The sequence below is a fragment of the Saccoglossus kowalevskii genome, chromosome 19 (genome assembly GCF_978046115.1).
Source record: "Saccoglossus kowalevskii chromosome 19, keSacKowa6.1, whole genome shotgun sequence".
NCBI classification, from domain to species: domain Eukaryota; kingdom Metazoa; phylum Hemichordata; class Enteropneusta; family Harrimaniidae; genus Saccoglossus; species Saccoglossus kowalevskii.
Window position 1 is genome coordinate 9,679,222 of NC_140659.1, and position 23,235 is coordinate 9,702,456.

Genomic DNA, 23,235 nt, shown 5'->3' on the forward strand with positions numbered 1-23,235 from the left:
GGAACATAATGCCTATTGAAATACGGTATTTTAAAGTTATGTATTAAATTATATTAAGTATATCACTGGCATTGATAGCATCACGTTATTTCTTTTGTATTTGAAAGATAGATGCGTAAAGTGGCGTCAAAGGCTCTGGTCGAACTTACTATGAAGTCTGAATGATGAAATGTCATTAATTAGACTAACCAGTCTTAAGTATTTGGAAATCCGTTTCTGGTACTCCAAATACATAATCTTTGAGTATTTGAAGTTACTGAGTATAAAGAGAAAGTAGTAAAATTCGTGTGTGATGGGGGCCTAGAGGGCTCTTTTATTCGAATCTATAAAAATATAAGAAATCATATCTTCATCAAAAGAATTGCTTCGTGAAAATATGCACGTTCCATATTATGTTTTTTTTCCCCAAGGGGTATTCATTACCACCTGTTGTAATGTATTGTGTTGTGTTGTGTTGCATCGTATTTAGTTACGTAACTCACCTCAAGAACATGTTCTAAGCCGTATGAATAGTTATTATATTATTATTGCTATGCATATTAATTACAACAGATTGCATAACTACAATCAATTTAATTACAATCAATCAATGACATCTGATCTTTATTTGTGGTTTATGCTGGTTCAAGCGAGTTGAACATTTAATATAATTGAATAATCATAATTGAAATGGTAATGGTGAATATTTTCAAAATAAAATAATATTTCCGGACATGTAAAGTGTCATAGCTTAACGAATAACTTCATTCAAGCCTTTTCTATCCTTCTTGTGCGTCATTTGGCGTGTACGAATAGTTTTCTTTCGTTTTTTTTTCATTTTTCAGGGATTACCTGCAAAGAACATTCTAAGTTGATATTGCGCAATACTTTTGTTGAGAATTACATGTTTATTGATGTGTGCAAATGCAAATACGAGGTTGTAATTTTCTGTTGAAAGATTTATTCAGTGTAATAAAACAAATTGTCTCCTGAACAACGATGACTATAGTGACCCAAATTTAGTGACCCAAAACTCAGAGGGCTCATCTGTATAATGGGCTTCACATATTTACTTTGATACTTTGGACTTATAATGACCACACTGTAGTCAGCGAACATAGAAGTATAAGATTTATTGCAAAAAAGTTATTTTTTCTCATAATAACTTGATGACAAAAATAACTCATGTTCATCACGAAATTTAGCTTGTACGAAATCAAGATAGCAAACTGTATTATTTTATGAATATTCGAAAATGAAAACATAAATGTCAATTAATATTATTATTATAGACATTTCTCCATTGTTCAATTGTCTAAAGACATTTGAATTTAAATTATAAAATCCCGCTCCTTTCTCTCCCTTTCCCTTCCGGTCAGTCATGCGTGCGCATTTGTACTCAAGAGGAACAAACATAATCTCACAATTTCTATAGAAGTAAGACTGTAAGGTACGGAATAACGCTATAATAGGCTAAGATACACTCGATGACATCACCACAGCGGTGCATATTAACGATACAAAATGCAAGACATAATGCAATACTTTTTTCTGTTTTGAATGATTCAGTATTGTAATATTTCATCTATGAATTTGTAATATTTTGTACTTATTTAATATCATTATGTGTTTGAGCCAACAAAACTAGGAAAAGTGAAAACATGGCGTTCCAATTAAATAGTAAACGATAATATACAAATATAAAAATGTTAGTAATGAACGAAACTGCGTCTTCATACTTGCTTCTACTGCGATGTTGTGCAATATTACGGTTACACGGATCACTGATTCACATCAACTTCGGGTTTACAATAATGTTTTCTCTCAAATTTATAACAACGTATTTGAGTCTTCTTAACTTCGTTGTATGTTATGGGTCTCTATATACATTACCGGATCAATACAAATGTCCTTTCATTTTTTTTTTAATACGATCATTGCGGGCTGGGCTCTAAAACTTCCAGAGGAGCAGGGTGGATATTGTTGATTAACGTTTCGCCGGTTTTGATTATTTTCTCGCTATTGTTTACAACATGCTTTTGTGAAGTTTTATGCGATCGTCGTAGAAATGGCACTGAATACACAGAAAGTGTTCGCGACCGAGTGATGCTTGACTGGCTGCTTAGACGCCGTGATCGCTTTCTCTCTCTGCCATGTCTTGAAACAGATCGTGTACATTGGCGAATTAGTGCTCGTAAGTCCGTCTAAGTAAAACAATATATACAAGTTAATATTAGAGTACTTTTTTAATAGATCTTGGTTAAATTATGAAAATGAATTGCATTCATGGTTTTGCAGAAAATTAGTGTTGAAACATAAGAATTGAATAATAGTCTAAATTTGTAAAAAAAAAAAAAAAAATCTCGGTTTACATTTTCTTCCCGGAACAACATATAGGTATAATGATGAGCCAACATTATAAAAATATATTATCTACGAGTGTCCATAATAGCAAAGTCACAAAGAACGACGCGGCATGTAACATGTAATTGGGCGAGTTTCTTCAGAGAAAATACCGTGGGTGTGTTACAATTCGTGATCCCCCAAAAAGGTCGGATTTGCTTTTAGCAGGGAAGAAATATGTGCAATACTTGTTCACTTGTTTGTTTTTTCTATCATACACATGTGTATGAAACTCATCAATAGCCCTTTGTCGCTGCCGATATCTCATTGGGAACCACGAGTATTGTTTTTCTCTGAAAATAGCGCCGCCCGTCGCGCTTACTGTTCCTCTAAATAATTTTTGTTTTCCTTATGTTAAGTAAAAACAGAATCTCAAATATCCCTTCAATCGAACTTACCCGGAAGCTGTCGTTGAGAAATCCATAAATAAATGGATTTACAAAACTGTGCGCCATGGCAAACCATAATATTCCTGCATTAACCAGTCGCATGGTGTCTTGGTACTCATAACTCGAATACAGCCACGGATGAAACATAGTAAGAACTTTAAAGATATGGACCGGAAGCCAACATATGGCAAACATTATTACAATGATCATCAGCATTTTAATGACCTAAAATAAAACAATTTAACAAAGGTAATGTCAGTGTTTGTGATAGTGACGTTCATGTAGTTCACTTTGTACTTTTGCGGAGGCCAACCTTTTGTTTATATACTGACTTGCAAAGGTTCATTGATTATAACTTCACAAAACCTATTGGATACATATAGATAACTCCATATAACCGTCACATAACCGTCAATAGTATCGTTCAACTAAAGTTTATATACAGTTATTTTGGACCAAATGAAGTGTCTCGTAGGGTAATATGATTATTCAATTCAAGACGACATATTGTTGTTTAATTTATGTGTCTTATAATTTTTTAATATTTACATCCACAGCTTTGCCCGTAGGCCGTTGTAATTTTTTGTGTCGCATGTTTCCAGAATATACATCGAGAAAGATGATATTATAGGAAGTGAGGACATATATCAATTTATAATTTAATTAGTAATTTTTGTCTTACAACAAAAAAGAACAGCATAAAATGTTCGCCCTAGCATATATTAACTTTATATTTTCGTATGAGCTGATGTAAACACAGGATGCGTTCCTATATAGTAAGAAAACCTGAGTTTTGATTTAATAAAAAAAATAATTTACCAGTAAAGGAAATATTTCATGGAGGAGAAGTTCTCCTGGGAAATAGTTATCTAGGGGTGGTTATTGTATAGGGTAGTTGTTCTAAAGGAAGTTGTAGGTGAGGCTGATGTCCGGGTGATTATTGGTTATACGGTTACCTTCTTTTTAGCCTTGGCTTGACTTTGATCTCGTGACTTGTCTGCGTTTCCGGGTATTGCCCTTCCCCAGAGACGGATGCCAACACATGAGTATGTATAACATAGAATACATAACGGAATAGTATAGGTAGCCATCAAGAAGAATATTTCATATGCCTTAGCGAATTGGAATTCAGACAACCATTCACTGCAGAAGTATACAGTCTCGCCGTCGAAATAGCTTTCTTCAACACGCACAAATACCGTCTGTACCGTCGCCAGGGAGATAGCTATCACCCAGATGAAGATGAACACAATCTTTGTTCTATTCTTGGTTACTCTTACTTTTAGTGGGTACATCACAGCAAAGTATCGATCAATACCAATTGCAGTCAGTGTACATATACTTACAATAACCGAAATCTAAATAAAATGAAGATAAACATTGACATAAACATAGAAATAGATTGTATAAATACAAAATGGGAGATGCAGTAAAATGAGAGATGCATATGGCAGTGCCACATAAGCTTTGGTGGCTTTCGTTTAAGGATGAGATCCAGGTGTAGTATTTTTTTTTTATTTTTAGAGTAATAAGATAAGTTGCCAACCATGTTTACCCGGTAAACTGTGGACTCATTGTTTTTAAGGGCCATGCTGAAAAAGTGTAACGTTTTAATCTATTTTAAGGTCCACAAATTCAAAAACGTAGATTTTGAAGAAAATTAAAAATAAGCTCATAAAAGGATAAGGTGTGATTTCAAAATGTTTAACTTCTGATTAACCAAAAATATACAATGTCATCTTCATTATAAAATATGAGTTTGGAAACAAAATAAGTAGCACGTGACTTGAATACATATTAATTTACCTAGAATAGAACACGTAGTTGAAAATGAGAATCTAAGTATTTAAAAATGCTTCTTTCGTTTTCAATGTGATTTTCGCAATTGTATATGCACAAACTCGATATACTGCGACGCATAGCAGTACACACTTCAAGAACACAATAACACAAAATGCTTGATATTCTCTCGTCATCGCGTTTTCTGCCCCCCCCCCCCACGGATAAATGTAACTACGATATTTGGAACTGCGAAAGCGATGACAGAATAAAATTAAATATAACTTGAGAGTTCTTATTACGAAACAAAGTTTATGGGTTTTCACAGAGCAAAGACGGTTAACAAACGTTAAAATATCTCAGTTTGAAAAGGAAAACAATTTAACACAACTCTTGAACAGCTTGGCGGAAAACCCATGATGGGTTGACAATTGTGTTAAATTCGGATATTAATATTTGACATACTTCTTTTTCAAATATCAATTTGACATCTTTTGTTGATTCAATTATGTGATACGGAAGACCTAGAACTAATTTAATTTCCGTTCGCAGTAGAATGATTGATGTTATTATCAGCGAGTATACAATAATCACTGTTAGAAAACTAGATGACCTGGAAGTCATGTGCACCTGCCCTTTCACATATGTTAGTGTCGATGTGTGCTCGTCCAGCAAATCAGGGTCAAGTTGGCGCCAACATTGTGGTTTATTAGAGAATTAACAATAACCCAGACAAAAGTGCATTTATGAAAAACGTGACGCTAGTACCCTGTCATGATAGGCGCAATTGAAACACTCAAAACAATGCCACGAATGATTCAATATAATATATATATCCCGGCAGGAGCGACGACAAAAGATACGTCTACATGCAGTAACGTTTGCGATGGCGCCGTGCTTCTTTGTTTATTCAGGGAAGTCAGACATATTTTGTATTGCAATAAACACAAGATTAAGACAGATGTTACAATCCGCCGATATCCCACATATGATGTAATGCATTTGGAAAACAATATGTGTGTTAACGAAGCCGAATCATTTGAGCACACCGCTACAATTGTCCACAATTGGCGAAGGATATGTTCCTGTTATAATGAAAATATGATAATGATTGACATACCCGCAAGCAATTGTCTTCGGCATTCGTTATGTTTTCAAAATCCAACTGATTCAAAAGGGTAGAGGACACAGAATTACACTTAAAGTATTAGTTGCCGTCGTGATTGTGACTACTGACGTGTGATCAAGTTACCGAGTATTTATTATTATCGGTCAGACTGCCTGTCTTTCCGTTTACAGAACAAATCACTAACAATACAAGGTATACAGACTAATTCAAACAAAATCAATTGAATTCATCTGCAGACATTTTAGTTGGGTAATATTGTAAATCAAACACTTAATTTATTCAGGATGTCAAAACGATTAAATTGATTGATTACTTGTTCAGGTAACGGAAGGTTTCTGATCATGTAAAAACACTGATGATTTTACAGCGCTATCAAACACAAAGAATTTGTATTTTTGCTACACGTTCTAAACGTTGTTGCCTAGGATGCGACAAACATACAGTAACATCGGTAAAGAATTGTCATATATGTTACATTTCGCGTGAATTTGTATTGAATTATTACGCGTGTCAATATTAAACCGTATTTTCTGTTTGAGTTGTCAGTCATCGATGAGTAATCTATGACCTATGACCGTGTATACTGTATTACTAATATTCCCATGATGCAATGAATCAGATATACATCAAACAACCATATCGGAGTCACGCATGTAACATTTCAGTCACAAACTATTCCATGCGACTCGAACTTTTCTATTAGCCTTGTCTCTGCTGTAATATACCTTGTCATATTGCACTAATTTTTACGAGCTCGTTGGTAGTAGGTGAAGAATTTCCAGAGAGGTTTTTAGTGGAGCCCCACATTGTTCCGCTACTAATGTATTTCTACTAAGGTATTTATGTCGTTGATGTTGTTTAGTATAACTTGAGAAAGATACTGGCAGGCTTGTTAATACAGAACTTCGTTTGTAATGTAAAGAGCCCATATACCCCTAGTTAGTCTATGATGAATACATCGTCACCAAATCATTTCTGTAAGCATCATTGTTAGTATACTAATGGCGACATTGAAGGTTAACGTATGTCTGGCGTTATATTTAACGTATTCAATACTACATATTCTTTTAGTCACGAATTTTTCTCTCAAAAAATGAGCTACAGTTGTATACTAAATTGTTATTCTTACGTAGCTCAAGCACGTACATCACGAATCAGAGTACAGAATTTAATTCATTCCTATAGTCCTCATTCATCAACCGTGGAAATAGCCGTTATGATGCCCAGTGGGTCTACTAACATACGGTATACACCATCTACCGTTTCGATTATACCCCCATTAAACGTGTAGCCTACCTGAATACTACAGTCAAATTAGTTGCCATGCGCTGGCGAGATTACAGTGGCTAATTGGATCATCAATGCATCCAGGGTAGATCTCAAAATCATTCAGTAATTCATGGAATCGAAGCTCTTCCAATATTGAATCAACCTCTTATTGCTACGATGGAATAAACGATGTCAATAGCATTGAAATGGGGTTGAACTTCAAGTATACAGACGATCCGTTCGGGAAATACGTAAAATCTCAAATGTCTGAATTGTCAGAATACAACCTTGATATGAGTGTCATAAACAAGCGTCATTTCACATTTTGAACATAATGGCATAGTGGTTCAGACATTTTTCTCTAATATACGGATGACACAAACATCAGGCACGTTTATTAATCGCACAAATAGAGAAATAGACACGTGACTCATACAAGCTAATGAATAGAAGCATGTATAAACTTCAACAACAATGCTCTGCAAGTATGGACTATACGAATTTACGACATGAAAGTGCACTTAATCAGTACCCATTCAAACCATGGATTAGTGCAATTTATTCATCGATATTTATGCCTAGATTAAACCACATGTGACAACAAACGATTGCAATCAATACATACACATATTGTAATATATTGTAGATTTCCTGGGAGAAATTACTCTTTATGTTTGGAATTCCCATACAACAGAGCAATTTGAGTGGATCACATGTATTGAATAGTACTACATATTAAGACATATATTTATCTTATTTAGGCCCGGGAAAATTGCTCAACAATCATTTGTATTTATGGTCGCATGAGAAGCATGATGCCACTATTCATTTAATACTAGTTGGTAATAACTTCGATATGTAGACGTCATGCGATGAATGGATCATTTTGAAATAAATGTACGTCCCTTGTGACACATTGTTATTTGCTTTTTCAAATGCACAAAGTTGCTTCCGACATGTACTCAAACGGTTCAATAAACCGGGGAACTTTTTTCCGACGCCCATGTTGTACCCGGATACGCTACCTTTCGGTTACGGCGCGAACGAAAAAAAATGTCATATAAAAAGTGTTGTATTTCAAGTATTATTCTCGCGTTTTCATTTTTGAAAACACTCACAGTGCGCATTGGTGCCTACCAATAGATAAGTACTACATGTATAAGATTCGTGAATGTGTAAATTATTTGGCGAAATATCTGCTGAAGGTGGTTCCATTGTAAATGGTCCAGTAATATATGGATCAGATATAGTATATGCACAGTGCATATGGATTTGCTAAATAAGCTGGGTTGTAATTTACAGAAGAAGAACTCGACGATTTGACGACCTGTATCTAGACAAGTACATTGGTTATAGCGAGATTTTGATTAATATCTCAACACACTACACTGCTAAGTTTAAAATAGTATTCGGGAATGATGAAGGTGCCTAAGCTCACTCACGAATATAAATGTCACCGATATCCAGAATGTGTTTCTGTGTGCAATATCTGCAAAATTTTCAGACTACTGTAAGAAATGCTCACTCACCCCAGTTCAAACATCGACTATATACAATGAACGAATGAAATACAAAATATTGGTTTTAAAACAACAAATCTATACGCAGTGATACTAGTGAACATATATGCATATAACTGAATACAAAAGAATGCAACATAACATTTAACAATTTTATAGTCTCAGAAACCCTCAATAGTTAAACAAATTCGGCATCGGCAATTTATCTCTAATTGACCACATATGTCCCGAAGTGATCACATAACATTCAAGCACTGCCTAGTGACAGTCAATCCAAATGTCTTCACTTTTGTGTGAAACCGTCCTGCATTATTTTTTTTACAAGAACGTTAATTTCAACCTGGATGAGTTCTCCCAATATGAAAGTCTGCTCGTACTTGAGCATTGTTTTAATCAAAATGAAACGCCGAAAAAGGACACCGCCGTTTTGTCGCAGTGTTTGTTGCAAAGTTTGATTTTTGAGAAGCTACGTTCTATATTTACAACTCCGAAAATTATTAATTTTTATTCGCTGACTGCCTGAAATGCGTTTCACGGCATCCATGCACATAAGATGGACGCTACGAAAAGCTATAGACGCCCTCACTGGACCATTATGATAATGATGTAATTTTCTGCTGCTGAAACTAAACAGCTACGTGTGATAAATAAAATATTAAAATTCATTACCCATAATATATAACTCACTGAACGAGTTTCGTCATCAAACTAGATTAATAAATCTGATATCACGGATGACTCGTTATTTAACCCCTTTTTATAGGACCGACTGGTATATTATAATTAATGTTATACAGAACAGAAACACAAATGACAGAAATATATTTTATTTTACCGTATGAACGCTAAATACAAAATGCGTATATATTAATAGCTGGTTAATTTCTCTTACATTTAAGCTTGTTGGCTACTATTCCAACATATTAGTAGATTTCTACGACTTTTAGCATATGGATTTATGTTATGACGCTATTCACAATAACAACAATATCGAACTACTCGTCGCTCAAAAAATTGTCAAACACACATGAAATTTACAATTTTTGATCCATTCATCTTTTCTATGGTTAAATACCAATATCCCGAAGTTACATTCTGGTACTATGTAGTTATAAGACTAATAAGAAATTATGATGAACACTATTTTCTATCAAAACAAATTTAACATAAATTCTTATTCAATTTTTTGCAGGTTTTCCAAAGAATATAACTCGTATGGAGTTTAAACAAGTTCAACAAGCCGGTGACACATTCTAAATCAATAACTATGTACATTTTTTGAAACAGATAGCACATCTTTTATATGACGGCGAAGCGCATTTGCCGAGTTGTGAGTTCAAATTTCCTGTTTCATGTTCGTATGTGTGTCTGCAATTTCTGTAATTCATACATATAGCCGTATGCCAAGAATTACCTCCCCGTTAAGAGTGTCAGTTAAAATCTTGATCTTCCAAACGCAAATAGTATACGGTCTAAGTACTGCTTAACCTTTTCTTTGAGCTGATCATATCTGACGCGGCTCATTTGTTGAAAAGCGGGCGTGTCGCATACTATCAGTGCATGTAATCATGTTATGAATATTCACACATTGTGTAACTTGGAAGCTAATGACAACCCACAATCTTAACAGATGAGAATCGAATTCGACTTACAGTCTCATGAACATTGATCACGTATATTTTTCACAGTTATTTCGTCAACATACACTTATATCACAATCTCAATTTGTAGGAGAGACCAAAGCTCTTTGGGCGCCATATCTCCTTTGCATACATGACACAGTTTTGAAAGGATGTTTATTGCCTACTGTCTGAGTCATCGTTAACAATATTTTTGAGTCATCCATACATTTATACGGATGAAGCTACAAATCGGCAATATTGTCATGCAACGATGAGGTATATTTACTCAGTGGTCTGCTTCATATATCGACAAGCAATACGGTTTGCGAACCATTATGAAATCAAGCCAATATAACATTTTATGTCAATGGTTCCAATCAAAAGAAGCCTTAGATTTCATAATGTTTACTTTATCGCGAATATGTATTTGCGTTTGTCTGTTTCTGGTCATACATGTTCATACTCATATGCAGGTAACATGTATCATGTATTACTCATCGAACACAATTTCTGAATTTTAAAATCGCAAAAACACTGAATGAATGTGACATATACACACGACAATTTATTTATTTAATGTATTGAACTATATTATTGTTATAAATCTGCATCATAACACGGCAGCGAAAATTGCATATATTTTATCTCATGGACTGAATCCAACTATTTGAACATAAACATGATGGACACACGTATACTTAAAAGTATGACCACTTATAAATATAAATATAAATGATGATTGCGTATTCTGCCTGAAAGGTAATATCATATAAGAACACGATTTGCGTAACGACCTGTAGAATAAACTATGCCAAGTTGTTTTCAAAATTATATTCAGTAAAAGTAATTTAAAGTCCTAAAATAAATAAATAAATAATATGTTACTGAAAGGTCATTACCGACACGTTCATCTATTACTACTAGTTACCTAGAACAGCAATTATCAAATATCGCATAATAGATATATACCACATATCTACAAGAGTCGTATAATCGTCCTGACAATGAATGATTGAAATTGTCATTTTTGGAACATTTGGTGTATTTTTGAAGTATTCCCAAACCATCTGACTTTGACCTCCTTACTTTTGATTATGACCTTGTCACTGTTGATTTGTTCACAGTAAACCTTCAGATGACGTACACTGTTAGCAAAAAAGTAAACAAAACTGCGTGAATATTCAGTCTATCCTATAGCATAACTAACCCAACTATGTTCGACATCTATGTAATTAAAGTCTAATTGGATACACAGGACACAGATACGGAAAATTGGAATGGAGATATGTTCTTGGCAAAACATCGACATTTAGTTTTGGCTGCAATCATTAGGTTGTTCTATAACTCAAATTCAAACAGCTTTCGGCTATGAATTGTCGTGACAACTCAAACTATCTGAAAACTAAATTTGATAAAGGAAACCGACAATTCACTTTTGCCATCGGTGTCAAGGATTGTCCAATTTACATTGGTGTAAAACCACGCAATCACTAGCTCAACTGCGATATTGTTACTGATTGTAGGATATGTAATTGCTGTTATCATAAAAGTATAGTTGTCATGGAAACATCATTTTGTTTGTTTGCTTGCATTTCACGGTAAATATGCCTGCTAGTGGCCCTTGGCAGCACGTCTCTATCATGCACTCTCTTAACAGCCTAGACAGACTTATTGACCGCTAAGCGGAAAGTCTTTTTTTTTCAATGACTGTAATTGCGTCTCAGAATTGGTTCACGTGATATGATCGAAATATAACCTGCTGTAAGGGTCATTTTTACCGATCATACTGGTGAACGTTTCAGTCTATCACACGAATCTATGTACGAATATTATCGTGAACTATGTATGGATGAATTCCGATCATTGCATAAACACCATACCATGGTACATCTAGATAGCACTCTAGATGTCCATATCTGGCAATAGTGAAGAATCCTTCCACAGAATAACGATTTAAGAATAATCGGGTCCAGATTTCGCTTGCAAACTTATACTTATACTTGTTATTAGCTTTTCTACCGATAGACAGAAAAACAAACACACCAAGGCCGACTATATCAAAACATGCGGTGGAAATTAACCATTGTCCGACATTAGATACATTGTCGTGTGTCAGAACTTCATTTAAATTAAACCAGGCGAAGATAATTCTATGTTTAGTATCAGAAATTAAAATGTGTTAAATTAAAATTTCTGGTTTCTAGGGTGAATGACGATTTTATATCAAAATTAATCATACGTGCAACTGTGATACAATATCATTATTTTAGTTTTTCTTACTTTCTTATATTTGTACAATGCTAGGTGTAAAGAATTGTTTTTTTTTATGACGCACTGATATTTATTTCCATTGTCATGATTGTATATTCATGTTTTAATTAAAATGAATGAGTTGGCTTTAAATTACCCTTTAATTGGCGATGTATCATTGAAACATCTAGTTCACAAACTCTTTTCACTTGCTAAACATACATTGTATAGTGTTGAATTACCAAGTCTTTGGAGATGCCATGTTTGTACATTGTCCATTGTGGTTATACGGTTGTATAAATTGTACTATTGTTAGCGAGCTGCACCTTTCTAGCAGTAATTTTATTTTTGCACGCACATGCACATTGAGACATTGTATGATGACAATGTATTATGCTGCATGGTAATTAAATTCTCCGTTAAGCAGGCTTTCTGCTACCTCGAAGAAACGCGCACAGTTTCAAGAAATCCGCCCACGGTGGATTTAACAATCAATCGTGTGACAATATTTGAATTCTCTGTATCCCCAATACGAACACGTATGATTGTCGAACATGTCAGTTTTTCCCATTGTACTATAGGGAACATAGACAGGATAATAATTTGCATCGAGCAGAATCGGTAAACGAACTCTGAAAATGACTGGAAATAATTATGCCACTTGTATTAAGGCTGATTATTATCTTCGCTGCATTTTGTCAAGCCTTCTCCTTAAAAGCCGCATTGCAGAACATCTCGGCGGTTCGCAAATCACTTATCGCATACGCTGAGAGGTTTGTTTGAAACGTTTTGTCTGGTAATTATTATGAGACTGTAAACCGTAGTTGGGATACATAATATAATAAAGAGAAACGACTAAATACAATTAAAATCAAATGTTCACATTCTTCTTGACAAGTGGAGATCAATGAGTAAATGTGAAATAAATCGAAAAGAACAGACATTGATTCTGTAATCGCATTAGTGTTGCCTACTAAGTTTGTTATTAATTATTCATCACGTCATATCGGGTAAATGAAGGACATGAAAAACCATTGAGACGGGTATATTTGTTCTTGGGCCAATTATATATAATTTTATTGAGTTGAGAAGTCATTAGCAATCTCTGTAATAATTTGTGATTATTTAGGATATAAATGTCTCAGTCTGTTTTCCAATTACAAAAAAGCAAAATATAATGCACTAAAGTTCTGAAAACATAATCTGCATCCAGTGGTCCACTTGAGAGAAAAAAAATGAACTGCGCACCCACTGTCCTCAATACTATGCGGATTCATGTATCGGAGACAAATTGAATTCAATTACGTCAGCAAAAGAGGCTTCGTGACTCTCGCTCTCAACAAAGCCTCAGCAGTCATTTTAAAAATGCGGGCTATTAGATGCATATTATTAACATGGCAATCTAGGTTTGCATCACTTCGAGGTAGAACTATTCAAATATGTGGTCGGATGTGTTCCGAAGATGATGAGCAAACCATATATAACACGTCATTTGATGTAATAGTTCTTGATTGTATTATAGATACATATGACGTACTGTATGAACTAGATGATCGCCAGTCGGCCATTTTGAATTTGATGGTGACAAAAGTGCGTATGTGTGAAGTTTAAACATGATCGGTCCAATCATATATGTCGAGTATATGGAACCAAATGAAACAAAATGACCACCACTCGGTCAGTTTGAGCCCAATCCGATAAATAAAATGCATTAAGATGTCATTGTATTCAACGTACATATCATGTTTGATCTGGCTGAGATCAAGTTCCTGAATGGCGACTTCGATACATTTGGGCATTAAAATGGTAAAAATCACGAAACATATGCATACGTCCGATATAGTGTGTGATAAATTTCTTCGTTTATTAGTTCTCGTTCAAAACACATACATTGATGCAATGTAATGTTGCTACGTAGGCTATCGGATAAAATATGTATAGTGCGTTTTTCATTACTTTACATTGGTTATATTCCCTCACCTACGAGACATTTGTTTTCATTATTCCCCAGATCATATATTTTTAATCCTAACATATGGTCACGTGTTAGTGAGCAATATCGCATTAGTGAACATATTAAGAAGCCATAAATATTCGAGCGAGTTATTTGCGAATCACGATTGGATTGAGTTACATACTAAGTCATATGTTTAGTTTATGTATAAAAGCCGCGGTTTACTGTTACAGTGTTCAAAAACAGTTTAATTGTATGTCTAGCTCTTTTATGTAAATGAGTGTATGATTGATCAGTGGTGAGAAAGACATATGAGTGAACCCAATGTTATAGTGACAGACATTCCTTGTTATTGAATATGACTCAAGTGACACACGATCTGAAGCTAAATAAGCGACCAAATCCTCTTATAGACCAATACTAATTAGGCATAATTGAATACTAATGAACAACTATCCGCAAAATCTGCGGGTAGCTAATGCAATGTATCGTAACCCGGTATATTACGTTCCTCGTATTAAATTGTGTCTAGGTAATGAAAATCAGTACGTGGATATTTAAGCAAACGCTTTTTAGTGTATGTACACCGTGTAATGACGGAAAGACGAGACTTCATTGTATTATGAATACAGACAATGATTGCGTGTCAGTGAGTTGAGCCGCTGGGAAAGATCGGTAAGAGTCTCCACTCATGTTTATTTGCCAATTACGACATGCATGCATGTTATAATGAAAATCAAACAAAAAATCGTGGTACACAAGTTTAGTCTCAAGCATTACCCAGGACCCTCAACAACTATCACGCTTCTTCGTGTGATTTATAATTAACCAATGAAGTATGAGTGTATTTTTGTATAACGCCAAATGATGAAACCTGAGCACATCGCATTTCATAGTGTCGCATATTTGAATAATTGGGACTCGATCAGCGTTTTGTAATGATTAGAGTAATCAAGAATTTTACACGATATGAATCAACATCACCTATCTTTAAAGCAGGTACACCTACACGCAGACCAATTTTGCATTTCAAATACATTTAGTCAAAAACATTGATTAAAGTATTTCACAGACATGGATATATCCATTTAGTATCATTCAACACAGGTCAAATGAGTGCACCCATCATCCAATCATCATAGTCATTTTGCAACCTCGTATCTGAGTTTAAAATAGATTAGTTGAATCATTGTCGGTCGATATAATGCGTATGGAGTTAGAGATATATCGGTTTCTTGGTAACTATGTTGAACAAGTATAGGTCGTTCAGCCAGAAGTCAGATATAATTCTTCGTTTAAAAATAACAATCCTCTCACTATTGTAATGTAATGCAAAAGACATTCACAGGATATCATTCCAAAGTGCTGCGTGTAGCATTATTGAAGAATCTTTTCGACTAACAAAAATAAGAAGATCATCAAATAGTATATGACATTTTATTGTCGAATTCGTCAAAGATTTGTGATCTGAGCATATATGTAATTCTACCAATCTTCTAGAGATATGTGATATTCAATATCACACTGTATACTAACCCACTCATGGTATTCAATTAGAATAATAGCTGATTTTGTCAGCTCCGTTAATTACTTCGAAAGATATTCCTGCCACACCTACTCAAGTAAATGCAGTATCATTTCAGTAGTGGGCTTTGAGTTTGAAAGCTACGCATTATAATTTACCATCGTCACGTAACAACGTTTATATATAATTTGTGCAAATCGTGATTTTGCATAAAAGATGTCATGGTACTATTCAAACAGCGTATAATATATCGATACATCACGAGTTATTTTACAATATAATATGTGTTATATGAGAGGAGTAATTTTCATGTGTGCTTAGTTTAATAAATTGAAATGCTATTTTGTCGAGTCTTCGCATTTGAAATCTTACTTATCTTATAAATATGGAAATACGCCTAGGTAAACCAATCGGCAGTTAGCTTAAGCTGCAAAACCAGTTAATGCTGGTATACTGGATGGATTAGGCCGAACATAATATATTTTTATCCGTACCAAGCGTCTAAATTCAACTCAGAATTATTAATGTAGAATATTTGTTTTGTTTTATATAATGTATTTATTAATTAATATGCTATTTAAATTGCGTTATACATATACAACATACAGTGTGTTTTAGGGGAGTATTTTACGGTTAACACTATCTTAACACCAGATTAATGTGGCGAGTTGAAGGTAGTAAGTACTATAAAACATTGTTGTTGATCAAAGATGTACAGTATCATTTTATGTGTTCAATTAAATGTTTTAAAGCGATTAAACACGCAAACCTATTAGGGATTATTTAAATAATCGTGACCCACTTAAATAAGCAAACCTTCGTATCTCAAACAACTTTCTATATGTCAAAATGGAAATGTTCCAATGTGAACCAGAATAATGAAAAGACGCCTAAGATAATTAATGAAATGATGTATCTACCATGCGAAGATCGACTTTATTTGTCAAGGTAAAATCTCATCTTCAAATTAACTCTGATATTGAAAGAAAGTGTCATGTACATGATAATGGTAAACATTCAGATAATTACTAAATCTATATTCACTATGTCACCTATCGCGCATAATTACCTAATGGGACTTTGCAGTGTTCAAAAAAAATCTCGATGGGTTTTACAGGTAATACCAGATTTGCTCCAGAGAGATAGAACCAACATACTGCATTCATACCATTAGGATTTATGAGCTATTTTTGATATTACTTGCTTTAGCATAAGTTGAAATGACTACATCACACAGATTATATATTTGCATAGAATGACTAAGTATCGACTAATATATTGTTGAATGTATAATAATTCAAGGACAGAGCCAAACAAGAGCAAATAATGCTGTATTTAAAAAGGTGGGAAGTACCATACCCAACTGTGGACAAATTTCGGATAGGGAAAGGACAAAATAATCGATTGACAACAATCGATAAAAAAACAAGTACAAGTACTTGACATTGACAATATTGACATTGACACCATCTTTATTACAAGACATACTTCTAAAATACTATAGAACGTAAGGCAAAACCAACCACAGGCAATCAGACTGAACGCAGTATATTCACAATGTCCAACCTCTTCACAGTACTGTAACACATAATAAATATGGTATGAGTGTGAGCATTTGGAGGATTATACTATTTTATACATCCCAGTAAGTCCAAACAAACAAACTAACTAAATGTTATAGGTTGTTATTCCAGGCGTCAACATATAAATGCATTAGACTATTTTACGTTTTCCATTCATATTTTATATGTTTATATTTAAATCTTATTTAAAAATACATCACAATGGTGAGTTATTTGTCACAGAACCAAGTGTGAAAATATCAGGTGACACATACGATCAATTGAGCACTAGTTTTGTTTTATATTGATCAACAGCATGCCACAATCGATAAGTGTTGCATAAATTTGCGGCTCAAGATATCAAACAATTCTATCTTGATGGATTGTATTTCCTAACACAGATCCAATAATATATTACTTGTATTACGTCGTGAGTAGTAAGTACATAATTCTATTCTGATAAGCTGTAATGATCAAAGGCCAAACCCTTGAGATTCCGACAGTTCTCCTCGCTTCAGGAAGTATGTGTATACGACCCCAACCAACTCGCGGTATTAGTTCCGAAAACATGGCCTCCTAATGGTTGGTAAATACAAATCCCAGTGATGAATAAATAAATAAAATGCTTATATTTAAGAGTTACTGAATTTAGCAAATGTTAAAGTGTTCAGTATGTTTTCCACAGTTGAAAAGGTTCGACAATTGCGAGTAAATGTAAAGCTACCTCCAAAATTTGTCTCATTGACTACCAAACCCTAACACCTATATTCCTCAGAGATCAGTCTGTTTGTTGACAGTTTGTTCGACGTAACAAACTCTGTTTTGTGTATATGCTCCGACTCAACTAAAAGTTGAATTGAAACACCATGGATAATAACGAGTGTGTTAAATGTTGACCTTTCCAGGCCCAATCTTGAGTACGAGAATTATTGTGTGGGGTTGATTTGCTGAGACTAGAAATACTGAATACAGAATTAAAAACACGGATAGCTTCAAGTGCGAAATAGCACGAAGGCTTCATAATTTGAACTAACTCGCGGGGTGAATGGAGCACTCGTTTCCATGGAAACTGTATTAATTTGTATAACTACAAGATCAATCGTAAGGTTGTGCAGAAGATTTGTGTGCAAATTCCTGAAGGTAGTGGACAATTTAGAATTGTGTTCGAGGGCAGAGGGCATTGTAAAACTTTAGTAGGAGTGAAGTACCTTTTTAAAATACAGTCAGACTAAAAACTCCTGTGTGACGATAAAATAGTACTGACACTAAACATATGTGGAATCTCAACGAGGAGGAAAGCAGGTGTACAATGTAACGGGATTTCTTAGTTTAACAAATTAAACATCACCAATATGACGCTATTTTTAATACAATGTCACTGTCGATTATTTTAATATTTAAAATGCTGAACGAGACGCAAGAGTGAAACAATTCAGAGCACGCAGTCTGACAGGATGAAACGCGTTGATTGACACGCCTCTGTTGGTGCCTATATGAGCCGCAATGGGACGAATGAAAGCAGTGAAAAGAAGATGATATTGATATCTATTTTAAAATGAATGTTATCGTCAAAGCGTGTTTAAATAACGACTGATTGCTAGTAATAAATATACACTCAAATACAACGAAACATTTGTTTGTGTTAAAATTTTTTCTTTGACTATTTTAAAAATATAAATGGCGATGTTATAAAGGCGTGAAGTTTTATCCGCCCTATGTAACAACTACAGTGGAGTGTTGTTTAACACAACATTTCCTAGTGTTAGTGTCATGGGTACCATATTGTTCAAAATCTGTATTCATATGCCAACGAGACATTCGAAAACAGGGAGGGATTATTTTTCACGGAAAGACCATTATTGTAAACATGACTTGTCCAGTTACTAGTACTTCGCAGAAGAAAACTGAAGAATAAACAAAACTATTAATTAAAGTGAGCAGGTGGCAGAAACACGGCAATGACAGTTTTGTTGACAGTGACGACGTTCATTCACCGTGAATAATTATAAGTTAATTATCAGCAAACGCCATATGATTATACATATTTTAATTTCCGGCATTCGAAAAGACCATTCACCCATGCATATATATGTGCTTGTAATAATATAGGTCGTATAAAATATTGGCATTTTCCTTTAATAAACGAACGGCTGATGACTCATAAAATGACTTAGAAATGGTACAAAAACGAGAATTCGAAACAAGAACGGGGAATTATAACATCTTATAACAATCTTAGAAACTACGATGGGATCTTTCAACAACCACTTCCCAAAAATAAATACTGACACCATTTAGTCAGACTATTTATTACATGATATCGAGTACTAATGGTGAAACTATCATAATCACCTTACTTTGTGATCAAGAATATGATATAAACAAAACGGCAACAACAATATCACATAAAATACCATCTACGTGAGAAACAAAACAGATATAATATTATGTATTCGATGGAAACTATATATATACTACATATACACTAACCAACGATTATTTAAACATTTATTCCTAAACCAGAGAGTATATACGTAAAGACATACATACATATTCATGATAATCTCTCCACATGAGTATATATTTTTGATAACTTGTTCTATAACCATCACCTCATTTCATCAAACTGAAATGTATGTCAAACATACTTGGATGACTAAACCGTAACTTATGCCACCCTTATTATGGTTTCCGTAATTATACCTAAGGGAATTTCAAACGATGTATCGTATGTTGCAAGAATACTAAATCATCCAATTTGAAGGAAGCATCAATTTCACCTGAGGTTACCGATGTGTTCCCTGATTATAATGTGTGTCCTGTTGAGCAAACATCTACTTACTTCTAATCTGTTGACAAAATGACGCCATGTGGAGTAATGACTACTATTCATTGGAATCCTAATCGATAATCAGAAACATAGTAGTAAAATGTTTTAAATTCTGGGCGTTATTTTTGTCTTTAATTACTTTGCTAATTAATTTAATATTATAGATCGATGAGCATGCGGGATCGATATTTATTAAAATTCTACACGACTTGTTCTCACGGGAATGCACCACTATTTGGATTAGGCTAGTTAAATGTTCATTGGTATGTGACATGATTAAGTAATTAGACGCAGAGGCGATACTTTGAGTTGTGGTATAACGCACAACTTTTTAATAACGATATGAACCCCCGAAAAAATGAAAATCCATTTTAACCTGACTAACTCAATAAAATATATGTCATGTAGAACACTCACTATTTACTTCCAAACATAATGATGAAAATGGGTGTTCCTACCCTGTGTACTGACAGAAATCGTTTAGATTGAAGAGCAACACAGACGTAACAAATAGTTATCACATTCGCTGGTTCGGATGAACATGTTTAATCCAATTTCACATCGCTTCTACTTTGAATTAGTTATATAGATATTCTCCACTCAAGTGAAAAACCGTTTAACTTCCTCTCCTTCTTCATCTTTTAAAATATTTGATAAAGCATGGTTTCATACATACTGTGAGCATTATAAAGGTAATAGATGGGGATTGCAATTGCATTTGCTCTTCTCTAGCAATGATAAATTTACCTTGCACAAATCTTTATATCGGTTCTCTAGCCTAGTTGATTTCACGCACTAGTCAACACGTTCAGAACAAATTGAAAGAGATTCAGGGTCACGGAGTTGGTCAATAGGTTTAAGAAATTATGTTGTGTATGATCATGGTGAACAATACAGAAGTACGTGCACCAAATTATCGAAATATTGAAGAAGCTATAGATTCATTCCGCTATGGGCATTTACCTAAATAACTTGATTACGTATTCACGACATCACATGAACGTACGTGAAATGCAATGGCAACCGTATTAACTCATTTTCAGTTTGACGAATTCCGGTTAATCAATCAAATTGTGCAATTAATCTTGACAAGAAGTTGCACGGCGGGTAACAGCGGCACTTTCCTTACGCCTACGTCAAGTTTCTGCTTGTTAAGAAGTGGCTTATTGCTCATATCTGTCTGTCCCTGGGCGGCATAAGTACAACATAATCACATCACCATTGCTGCTTATGTGAATTGTTTTCACGCTGGAAAACTGCAATCACATACGCCACCTTTGATGTGTTCTATTTGACATTGATGGCACATACGTGAATTTGTGAATGCAGTTTGCGTTCACTGTTAGTAGAAAGCAGTACATTGTCTTTCTTGTCTGCAATCGACTTCTTTTTATTGTCAATTGAATCAGCACGGGCAATTTTTTTAAAACGTTTCAAGAATTGACTTGGTCAAACATTATCACATGATACTTCAGCTGTATCATCGAAACAAGACTGTGTAGTTTAATCGGATACCTTATTTTTTATATTTTTCCAATACTGTATCACTATAGTCCCTGTAAACGACATCTATATACAATTTAATTTCCGACGCATAGTATCGTGTTTCCGTAAGCTCTAACCTAATTATGTTAAGTGAGTTCCAAATCATCGGAACTGTTTTTGTTTGTGCTTAACGTTAGCAAATCGCGTTAATGAAGGTTATACAACGTCAGTTGTCATATCTATTGCCAAGCTGTTCGTAGTATAAACAACTAGTATGGCATAACAAATATTTTCAAATATTGATAAACGACTCAATATATATCATTTGATATAATATCGTTTTAGATTATATTTTATAGTTGATTATCATCCTCAGAGGCGAACAGTATATAAATTACGATAAGTCACTAACAGATGTCATGACAAGTCAGCTTGATAATGAGGTGTTACACGGATCAGAAGACACAAAATATGACACTCGTATATTAAACGCAATAAAGCTATCGGGAATTAATGCAGATGTAGGGATGGAAACCGTTATTGTTAATACATGTGCGGACAGGCAAGTGTATTATGAAAAGCGACAAGCATAGTTAATATGTACTAATCAGAAAAGGCTGCCCATGTCCAAACTGATGAAGCTACTGCATTTTGATTTAAAACAATATCGATGTAATATTTTGTTCTAAGGAATGCATGGCATAATATTTCGTTGATAAATAAGTACTATGTGTGTGACACAGGTACTTGTGGAGGGATTACACAAAGCTGGCAAATTTTGTACTGTGTTACTGAGTTCCTACCTGCTGCATAAATATGAGCACGGGACACATAACACGTCCAAACACCCATTCTCCTAACATTATCGTGGGGAATGTGAACGGCATACAGAAAACAGCCATCATCAGATCAGCAACGGAGAGGTTCACAAGAAATGGATTCAGATCTGATCTGGTTGATTTCCTCCAGATGAGGACAATAAGCACCAGCACGTTGCCAACAATCGACAGAAGCATATTTAACGTGAATGCACTTATGAAGAGAATTTGACATTCCATCGGCAAGGACATGTCCAGGTAGTCGAAAGTGATATTTGTGGTGTTAGGGTCCACATACTCGTATGTGTAGTCCAATCCGCACCACGGCATGGTTGTCTTATGTCTGAGTCGCTGTCACACGTTGACGGGTGCGCTGTTATGCATGACAATACAACTTCTGGCTTGGTGAGTTTTATAGCTGATCTGACGTCATGTGTTTCCATGACAACATACCGCTTCTTCTTCCTGTGCACGACACATTGTTGGCAATGGAAATGAATAGGGACATTATATACTGTGGAACCGTATATTGTCCAGTATTGAAAGTATTTTCGATGTGTCTAAAAAATCACACGTATGTATCTATTTTCCTATTTCATAAAATCAACAATTATTGAGGTGTTCCAGATTTTTATTTGAAGGTTTACTGTCAAGATAATTTCGTTGAATTGTTGAATAAATATTAATTTTCATAAATCCTTTCATTCTTGCATGTATACGT

General features: G+C 34.5%; 1 protein-coding gene across 1 annotated transcript; it reads right to left on the reverse strand.

Moving 5' to 3' along the window:
* Positions 1-1,097: 1,097 nt before the first annotated feature.
* Positions 1,098-22,844, reverse strand: LOC100370018 (substance-P receptor-like). Its single transcript, XM_006817307.3, has 4 exons — positions 22,500-22,844; positions 3,728-4,129; positions 2,781-2,996; positions 1,098-2,183 (listed from the first exon to the last, which is right to left on the reverse strand). The coding sequence occupies exons 1-4, from the start codon at positions 22,842-22,844 to the stop codon at positions 1,914-1,916; spliced, it is 1,233 nt and encodes a 410-aa protein (XP_006817370.2). The 3' UTR covers positions 1,098-1,913.
* Between the last annotated feature and the right edge of the window lie 391 nt (positions 22,845-23,235).

Coding starts and splice junctions, on each gene's coding strand:
- LOC100370018 (XM_006817307.3), bottom strand. CDS start 22,844: ATGCCGTGGTGCGGATTGGACTACACATACGAGTATGTGGACCCTAAC. Junction 2,997..3,727: donor AAGCCAAGGCTAAAAAGAAG/GTAACCGTATAA, acceptor GTTTTATTTTAG/GTCATTAAAATGCTGATGAT. Junction 2,184..2,780: donor TTCTCAACGACAGCTTCCGG/GTAAGTTCGATT, acceptor TGTTTTACTTAG/ACGGACTTACGAGCACTAAT.